Consider the following 10,408-nt stretch of genomic DNA (forward strand, 5'->3'; position numbering starts at 1 on the left):
CTTGGAAAACAATGGAACTTCTTCATCCAAAAAGAACTCAACTTCTAATGATGAAGCAAGCATCAATGATAACGATGAAAGAATGATATACCTACATCATATTCCCATTATGATATATGTTCTTGTACATTAATTATGGCACTAAATTGCTACATTATGGATGGTTTCGATGAATTTCTTTGTGATCTTTGTTTTATGTTACTTTTAATTAATTTGAGCTCACAATCGAGTCCAATTATGTGCACACTCTCCAACGAATATGCATGAAGCAATTCAATCTCATCCTCTAATTTAATTTTTAAAGCACTAATGAGGGCTGAGAATGGTTCTTCGAGAATGGTTTTCTTTAATTATTAAAGGAGTGGTGGCTTTTTTTCTATTTTGCAAATACAGCTAGCACAATTTTATGGCTGAATATGAAGGCACTTAAAGAAAAGCTGAAGACTTGGAACAAGGAAGTTTTTGGTCTAACCAATACTAAGCTGAATTCGATTCTTTGGGAGATTCAAGACATTGATGAATTTGCAGAAGATAATACTCTTTCTGAGGATGCTGTCAAAGAAAAATTTAATTTAAAAACTAAATTTGAAATAGTTACAGAAATGAAAGAAATCTATTGGAAGATAAATTCCAATACTCAATGGTTGCAAGAGGGAGACAAGAATACTGCTTTTTTATCAGTCATATATGCTTCTGCTAGGAGAAGAGCCAATAGGATAAGACAACTCTACATCAATGGGGAGTTAACTTCAGATAGAGACAAGCTAAAAGAACGTATTGTGGGATATTATGAGCAATTGTCCACGGAAGAGGAGATCATTAGGCCTGAATTGGTGGATATTGAGTTTGAGAAGATTAATCAAGTTGAGTTTGATATTTTGGAAGGAAATTTCACTGAAGAATAAGTAATGAATGCTATCAAAGAGCTTGGGAATGATAAGGCTCATGGTTCAGATGGTTTTCCAATAATTCTCATTATAATTAAAGTGTTGGAGTTTCATCACAAAAGACATTATGGATACAATTGCTGGATTTTGCATAATAAGTAACATTGATTTTAAACACAATTCCACTTTTATCACTTTATTGCCTAAGAAAGATCATATTTGAAAACGCTGGGGTCTAACCACCTCACCCAATATTTCGTTTAGCAATCTGTATGGACTAACTCCAATATACTTTCAAGAGAATCAACTAGACAGACAGACTCAATCTTAAGAAAATTATATCAAAGAGTTATATCTCAATATCTCAATTCAAATCCGCAATCAAACAAATAATAATTTGCGAGCCGGATTGAATATTAGAGAGATAACTTCAACGGTACCAAAGACCAATGTTCAAGGATCAATCAATTTCAATCAACAACCAAAGGTTGCATTTACCAATTGATCGATTCAACGCACAACCTGTGATATTTGAATTGTATAACAAAATATAATGCGTAAAAGAAATAACATAAAACCAGAAGTTTTGGTAACGAGGAAACCGCAAATGCAGAAAAACCCCGGGACCTAGTCCAGATTGAACACCACACTATATTAAGCCGCTACAGACACTAGCCTACTACAAACTAACTTCTGTCTGGACTGTAGTTGAACCCCAATCAATCTCACACTGAGTCAAGGTACAGTTGCGTTCCTTACGTCTCTGATCCTAGAAGGATACTACGCACTTGATTCCCTTATCTGATCTCACCCACAACTAAGAGTTGCTATGATCCAAAGTCGAAGACTTGATAAACAAGTCTGTCTCACACAGAAAAGTATATAGGAATAGATAAATCTGTCTCCTGATGTAGCTTTGAAAGTGGTAATAAAGTTCGTTCAACTCGTATTGTGTAAAGGTTTGATTTAAGAACTAAGAATAAAAATACTAAAAATATATTCACAAGGTTGTCACGAATATCGAGAGAGACTGAGACTCAGGATTCCACCAAATTCCATTCATGCGACTCAAATAATAATTCCAATCAATTATAGTTCAAATAATAAAAATATGGACTCTTGTTCTTTGCCAAAAATAGATTTTTGAAAAGCAATGACTGTAAATCAAAAGCATGATGTATCAAAAATACATAGACCAAGCATACACCATCACACGAAATCACACCCATTCAATAAAAATCATAAATCGATTAAAAATCAATGCAAATAGTCATAAAAGAATTATTAGAATTACCACATGCGTGAAATCGGGCTTCCTCCATCATCCCAGTGTTGGGGTTTAGCTCATCATATTAATCACTTGCTCAAAATACATGTTTATAGCCCAAAAGTTGATTAAAAAGATGAAAAGGTATAAAACAGTGAATCTCCGACTCACAAAAGGCGTCCAGAAAAGAACGATAACAAAAGACTGCTGCTGACGAACGATACTTCCTAATTGCTGTTGACGCTTCTAGAAATAAGTCTGTCCTTGGCGGTCCGTTCTTCCTTGTTCTTCAGGGTTCTTTAATGGCGGAACAGCAGCAGGAGAAATTCTGATGGTTTGATTTACGCCTCCTGTGGTGCTCTTCTCGGCCCCAACTCACTTGATATCTCTTCTGGGAACCCTAAGACATCTATTTATACACAACAGATCCCACAAATCCGATTTGTATTCGATTATTGTTTTTCTTTTCCTTCGGCCGGAAGTCACGGGAATGATCTCTGTGTGCGGCTTCTGTTGAGTCCGTGCTCTTCCCAAACTCCCTAAACGCGTCATACTCCAGATAGGACTCAAACTAGACCTGATACGTACAAATCCTGGCGTCAAATTCTCACGCAATCTCTGAAACGCGATATACATGTCCATCTCCTCTGTTTTACTCTCACGGCTTATCCAGCCTAATTCGATCGACCGAATCACTTGAATATGACCTATTATCCTCTATCAAGTCCAGCCCAAGAATTTCCAGTGATTTAATCTCCATAAAACTCCTCAAAAATCCGAATCCTAAACTGCCAGGCGTGAAAGCTAATTTTCCCGCCAATTCTCTTCTTTTGAATTTGAAAAGGAAAGTGACCTCCCCCTATCCAGTTCCGGTGTCCCTTTAGCACATGCCTAGAAATGGGTTACCCCTTATCCAAAGCGAGAGTCTGAATAGCAAATGTCCTCCCAGGTGCTTTTAACAACTTTTCGAGCCAATTTCGCCGCAAAAGCTTATTCCTCCAAAAACACCTACAAAGAGATAAAATACCGAAATAAGTACAAAAATGGGTACTAACAATATACACAATAGAGATGAAAATAGACACATAAATGCGTCTATCATCTCCCACATAAATACCTACGAGTTTTGTTCCGTATTTTGATAAATCAAGGTGAACAGGAACAAATTGATATACCGGACTTATATTCCCGAAGAACAGCCTAGAAATATCAATCACCTCACAATAATCTTAATCGATTAACAAAACAAAATATTGTGGAATCACAAACGACGAGACGAAGATGTTTGTGATTATTTTTCTATCTTGCCTATCAGAGATATAAATCTCAAGCCAATCTTACGATTGAACTTAAAACGATAGAAACAACAAGATTAGATCACGCAACTACAGATAAAATAGTTGGGTCTGGCTTCACAATCACAATGAAGTCTTCAAGTCGTCAACATACATGGCCTTGTGAAAAAACTAAGGTTAAAGGAGAATCGACTCTAGGTTATACAACTAGTATCACACAGGAGGTGCGGGGATTAGGTTTTCCAGTTGCTAGAATTCTCCTTTATATATTTTTAAAATCAGGGTTTGAAATCTAAGTTACCTTGGTAACAAAATATTCAATATTCACCGTTAGATGAAAACCTGATTAGATTCAAGCTAATATCTTTCAACCGTTAGAACGAACTTAGCTTGTTATACAAAAATGAAATGCACTTTGATTTAGGTTTGAGTAACCGTACCTAAACGCGTTCACTTAGTCGGTTCAACAATAGTTAACCAATGGTTAGCCATATGAGCACTTTCATATCAAACTTACCATAACTAGTTCAAATGACTCAAACAAACTAGTTAGAGAGTTGTTTTATTGCTTAGATCTTATAGAAGTATACATGACACAATCTAAGAAAAATAAGTTTTGATTCACTCGAATCGATTCATGAACATTATAGCCACGGCTTGCAAAGATTGCATTCCTTAATATATAAACGTTTTAGATCATGAACAAACTGATTTTAGAAAGTAACCTACCTAAGTATGCGAACGGGTACGTGTACTTAAGTAACTGTATTGAGTTTTTTTTTTCACTTTCAAACTCCAGCAGAAATTCATGGACGTGAACTTTTCGCCAGTACGCATACGGGTACGCATACTCACCCGGATTTCCAACAACCGCCAGTACGTGTACGTGTATGCATATTTTGGGTTCCCAGTTTTGGACTTTTACACAAATGTGAGAACATACTATGTTTATATCCAAAGATGTTTACATGTTCTTAACTCTCATTTTAATCATCGAAACTTTCTTAGAGAATGTTATATAGTTGTTATTCACAAACTATTTTTCATCAAAGAGATTTTCAAGTTATTGAAATATTTAACATCACTTTCGTCACAAGTAAAGATGAACTTGGCAAAGCGAAAGCTTACCAACATATATATATTTCGAGAAATAGATTACCGAGATAAACTCGGCTCGAAATATCAAATGTGTATAATCGAAGTCTATATAGCAATACGACTTATATCTCAAGATAGGAGATAGAATAGATAGACTTTTGAGTGATAGATAAGTTCAAGTCTCCACATACCTTTTGTCGATGAAGTTCCACAAGTTCCTTGAGTAGTTCTTCGTCTTTATATGATGAACGCCGTGCATTGTAGAGCTCAACTACACTTACTATCCTAGTCAGAGGCTATAAGTAGACTAGTTTATCCGAACTTATAGTTTTGGCAACTAAACTTGAAAAACAATCTTGAGATAGCAACGCTTGCGAGTTCGACCGAGTAGTACTCTAATAATATTGAAACTATAATGGATTGTATACCTATTTGCTTGTTAATAATTTTCTACAAAATCATTGGTAAAGTGCTTGCTTCTAGACTGAAACTAGTCATGGATAAATTAATCTCTCCAGTTCAATGTGCTTACATTGAAGGGAGACAAATTATTGATAAGATTCTAATTGCTAATGAGTTGGTAGATTCCAAATTTAGTAAGACTGGTATTTTCTGTAAGATTGACCTTGAAAAATCGTTTGATAAAATAAATTGAAAGTATCTTGAATTTGTGATGAGAAAGATGGGTTTTGGTAGAAAACGGTGTAAATGGCTCAAAATTTTCTATTCAACATCATCCTTTTCAGTTCTTATAAATGGAAGTGCATTTGGTCATTTCAAAACTACAAGAGGAGATCGACAAGGATGTCCAATTTCTCCTATTTTATTCAACATAGCCATGGGAGGCTTTTCCAGGTATATGGATAGAGCTTCAAGTCTTAATCTGTTCAGTGGGTTCTCCATTTCTCCATCTAGTGTGGTTTTTAACCACTTGCACTATGAGGATGACACCATTTTTTCATGATCATAGTAAAGAAAATTTCCACAATCTATTCTCAGCTTTATATTGTTTTGAATACATTACTGGTTTCAAGGTTAACAACTCAAAGACAAGACTTATATCTATAGTAGATATTCCTGAAATTAATTCTTGGGATGCTGAGTTTGGATGTGCAACTGATTCATTTCCGTTCATGTACCTTGGTATGCCTCTTTGTGCAAAAACAAATTCTAAGTACTTGTGGGATCCAATCATTGAGAAATTTGATGCTAGACTTTCTCAATGGAGAAGATGTAAATTATCCAAAGTTGGTAAGCTTACACTTCTAAAATGCATCTTATCTTCTCTTCTTATTTATTACTTCTCTTTGTTCAAGGCTCATGCATCCGTGCTCAAAATCTTAAATAGGCTAATGGGAAACTTTTTATGGGAGAATGACTCTAGTTGAAAGATTTCTCATCTTATTCAGTTGAATATGGTTATGACATCTATATCTAGAGGAGATCTAGAAGTATGCAATCTTAAAATCATGAATCTTGTTATGCTAGCTAAATGGTGCTGAAGATATGGAGAGAAAAAGAATAGATTATGGTACTAAATAATTTCAGACAAGTATGTTATTGAATTTTCTATTTGGGTTCCATCTAAAATAAAATCACCTTATGGAGTATCATATATTGCCGAGAAATTGCTGATACTAATGAGTTAATCTCAGCCAACTCTACATTGATTCTCCACTTTTGGAATGATTTTTGGATTGTTCAGCTTCATTGGATTCTACTTTCCGTAGCCTTTACAGAATTTGCAGATATAAACATGTTAGGGTTGCTGACATGGTTACAGAAGATGGTAGCTGGAGTTTTAATTTCAAAAGAGTTTTATATGATAGAGAAGCTTTGGATTTCGCTAATATCCTTTTGATTGTTGTTAATAATCCTCCAGTTCTAGATGATCTATCAGACACTAGACGTTGGGCTTTGCATACTTCAGGTACTTTCAGTGTTAAAACTCTTTATACTCAGTTGGTTGCAGATGACGGTGTAGAAGACTTCCCAACTGCTTTCATATGGAAACCTGAAATACCACCAAAAATCAAGTTTTTAGTTTGGTGTTTGGTACATGGAAAGCTTAATACAATTGACAGGATGAATAATAAAGGAATGGCAATCCGTAACAGTTGTATTCTTTGTGGTAACACAGAAGAATCCCAAAAGCACTTGTACATATACATTGTAAAATTGTTAGCAGAATCTGACATTCTCTTTAACCTGGTGGAGATTGGGCATGGGTGTTTCCTAACTCTTTTTTGACTTTTGCTCATGGCTGGGATATCAATTACTTCTTTAACTCAGGTAACTTGATCTGGGGTATGATTCCGGCAACAATTATTTGGGTCATCTGACGCAAAAGGAATTGCAGAACCTTTGAAACTGATTACACCTTCCAGACTGATCTAGACCATTGATATCCACTACACCAAAACCAGGATTTTGTAACAGTGCAACCTGTCACAGTTTATTTTTTAGTCACAGATACACCTGTGATAAGTCCTGCAACAGTTATAACTGTTATTAAATTTTGTATTCGTGATAATAATTAGGAATATTAAATTCTTTTATTAGTCACAATAATATTTGTTGACAATCTTACAGACATTCACAATTATAATTCAAAGTGATGATTTCACCCAAATATATCACCACATCTAAAACAGCCCCAAAATTATAACACTTTGAATTTTACTTGTCACTAATTTTCCCACATTTGTACAAATTATAACAATTATATTTCATTTCTGTAAATCAAAATACATTTTTCTTTTTCTTTTTAATTTTCATAAAATTAGAAAACAGGATCAAGACCAAGTCAACAAGTCATGACTTTATAGAAATTTGACTTTGACATATCTGCTTCTTCTGAATATGGTGAGAATTGTCAGACTATCCTTATCGGAATAAGTGCAATAAAAATTCCGAAGATTGTGAATATGACCAGACTACCCTTATCGGAAATAAGTAAAGTAAATATTACAAACTGTTAAAATAATCATATTACCCTTAATGGACAAAAGTGCAACAAAATATTATGCAGACTGTGACTAACCTTTCAGAAATAAGTGAAGTAAATATTACAGATTGTGAAAATGACCATATTACCCTTAATGGAAATTAGTGCAATAAATATAATAGAAACCGTGAAAATGACCAGACTACCCTTATCGGAAATAAGTAAAGTAAATATTACGAAAATAACCATACAACCCTTATAAGAAATAAATAAAGAAAATATTACAGATTGTGAAAATGACCATTTTATCCTTACTGGAAATTCAAATCTTTGGTACTTAGTTGGGCTGCTGCGGCGGATAAAAGGGTTCATCTGAGTTTTACGAGTTCAATTCATAATACTTGGGATACCTCTTCATGTATTTTTTTTCCCTTGCTACTGCTGATAGCATTATTGGAAATTCTTCTCTCTAATAAAATACTGTATCTCTTTTGATAGAAAAAAGGAAAAAAGAAATGAGATTCTTAATATGCGTGGTTTCATAATCTTTGTTGCCCTTTGCACTGGGCTAGACCAAAAGTCACATATATGACCAGATTTGACCACAACTAGACCCCACGCCACGCAGTTTTCCTTCTTGCCTACGGATAAGGCCGGGATCTCAATTTCAGCCCCATCATCTCTTAATTCCTCAAAAATGCTATCCAAAAATTTCTTATTTCTTCAGCAATCTATTTTTTCATCTGTAAATTCCTGTAAAAATCATCCATGAATCTAATCCTCTCACCACCAACATATCCAAAACCATCATTCCTCAATTTCCATTCTCATGATCCCCACAACAAAAGAACCCATTTCCAGTTCAAACTCCAATCCTCAAAATCACCTGCACTACAAACATCACCAGTATCTGCCACAGAAACCGAAACTGGAGTAATCATAATTGGAGGTGGACTTTCCGGATTAGCAGCTGCAAATAAACTACACTCAGAGAAAATCCCATTTGTTCTTTTAGAAGCTTCAGATGGTATTGGTGGTCGTGTAAGGACAGACATTATTGACGGGTTTATACTTGACCGTGGATTTCAGATATTCATCACTGGATATCCAGAAGCTCAAAAGGTTCTTGATTATGAATCTTTAGATCTTCAGAAATTTTATTCTGGTGCTTTTGTTTATTACAATGGTGGGTTTCATACTGTTGCTGATCCTGTTAGACATTTGTTTGATGCATTAATGAGTTTAAGTAATCCTATTGGTACTGTTCTTGATAAGTTGTTAATTGGGTTGACTAGAGTCAAGGTTTTGACTAGATCAGATGAAGATATTTTGACATCAAATGAGGTTTCAATCATGGATTTATTGAGAAAGACCGGGTTTTCGAAGACGATTATTGATCGTTTTTTTAGACCGTTTTTCGGTTGGATTTTCTTTGATAATGAACTTGAGACTAGTTCAAGGTTGTTTGATTTTATCTTCAAGTGTCTTGCTTTGGGTGATAATACACTTCCTTCTAAAGGGATTAGTGCAATTCCAGAGCAATTGGCAAGTAAATTGCCCGATAATTCGATCCGTTTGAATTCGAGAGTTGCTGCGCTTGATTTTAATGGATCGGAAAATGCCATGCCGAGTGTGAAGTTGCAGAATGGCGAGGTGTTTAGAAGTGATTTGGGAGTGATTGTCGCGGTTGAAGAACCTGAAGTTGAGAAACTTCTGGCGGGAAAAATCCGAGCGCGTAAAAAGCCTGGCCGGAGTACTGTTTGTTTATACTTCTCAGCTGATCGAGCACCGGTTGAAGAGCCGGTTTTGATTTTGAATGGTTCAGGGAAAGGGATTGTTAATAACATGTTCTTCGCTACCAATGTGGCTAAATCATATGGTCCTCCAGGGAAAACTTTGGTTTCGGTTTCAGTAATTGGATCGTTTGAAGAAATGTCAGATGAGAGTCTGACGGATCAAGTTGTAAGGGAGTTGTCAGAGTGGTTTGGCGATTCGGTTGTACGGTCGTGGAAGCATTTGAGGAATTACCGTATCGGTTTTGCGCAGCCGGATCAAAAACCGCCGACTAATTTGTTGAGAGATTTGAAGATTGGGTCTAGTGTTTATGTGTGTGGTGATTGTTGGAGTTCAGCTTCTTTTGATGGAGCTTTGAGTTCAGGTAGAAGAGCTGCTGAAGCTTTACTTAAAGATGCTTTAGTTTCTGCATAGATATTTGAGTTGTTCAGTAAAATTTGTACATTGCTATATTGGCAACATTGTTGCGTATAAACACGAGTATTTGGCGCGGCCATTGTGCATAACTCCTGTCAGAGATCGGCGGATCGGCCTATTGCTTTTCATTCATTTCAGTTCTTTCGCCTTTCTGTTGCTAACTTTCCCGTTCTTCTTTGTTTCTTGCAGTGGTTTGCGATGTTATTGCAAGCAGAGATAGTAAATGTCAATCCCCTAAAAAGCAAATCCATACCAATTTACGCTACAAACAAAATTTCTCAAGGGATGTTGATCAAAATTATGCTAAAGTATCATGCTTTTTCGTCCTTAAAAATGGAGAAGAATGCCTTTCAAAATGTGGAACTTCGACCTTACGTGTTTGTTGTACTAGTTTTGAGCCAAGTCATAATTTCCCATCATGATCGACAAAGGCTCAACTAATCTCAATTAGCCCGAAATTGAAACAAATGCTTTCCGAATGCCTCATCCTAAACTTAGTTGTGCAGTTAAATGATCTAGTGCTCTTTCGTTGAATCATTGTTATTTTTTACCCAATCAAAAAAAGAAGAAAAAAGAACCTCGGTCTCTTCCATTACTACTTTTTTACTCGACGGATCAAGCGCAAGCATCTAAAGTTTGCCAGGTTTCTGGTTCACTTCTAAGTTAGAGTGCTTCTGTTTTTTTTTTTTTTTTTTGTTGTTGG

The 10,408-nt window shown here is 35.5% G+C and overlaps 1 protein-coding gene across 2 annotated transcripts; it reads left to right on the forward strand.

Moving 5' to 3' along the window:
* The first annotated feature begins 8,180 nt into the window (after positions 1 to 8,180).
* On the forward strand, positions 8,181 to 10,184 carry LOC113282371 (probable polyamine oxidase 2). Of its 2 annotated transcripts, XM_026531356.1 has the most exons (2): positions 8,181 to 9,652; positions 9,895 to 10,184. In XM_026531356.1, exons 1-2 carry the CDS (start codon positions 8,263 to 8,265, stop codon positions 10,125 to 10,127), a joined length of 1,623 nt encoding a protein of 540 aa, XP_026387141.1. In that variant the 5' UTR covers positions 8,181 to 8,262; the 3' UTR covers positions 10,128 to 10,184. The 2 variants fall into 2 exon arrangements, with proteins under 2 accessions (XP_026387141.1, XP_026387149.1); XM_026531364.1 differs by lacking the exon at positions 9,895 to 10,184 and having other exon boundaries at positions 8,181 to 9,842.
* The last annotated feature ends 224 nt before the right edge of the window (positions 10,185 to 10,408 follow it).

This window comes from Papaver somniferum, chromosome 1 (assembly GCF_003573695.1).
Source record: "Papaver somniferum cultivar HN1 chromosome 1, ASM357369v1, whole genome shotgun sequence".
NCBI lineage: Eukaryota > Viridiplantae > Streptophyta > Magnoliopsida > Ranunculales > Papaveraceae > Papaver > Papaver somniferum.

Excerpts from the sequence above, each read along its gene's own strand:
- LOC113282371 (XM_026531356.1), top strand. The coding sequence starts at position 8,263 with ATGAATCTAATCCTCTCACCACCAACATATCCAAAACCATCATTCCTC. Across the intron at positions 9,653-9,894 it reads TGATGGAGCTTTGAGTTCAG|TGGTTTGCGATGTTATTGCA; the intron begins GTAGAAGAGCTG and ends TGTTTCTTGCAG.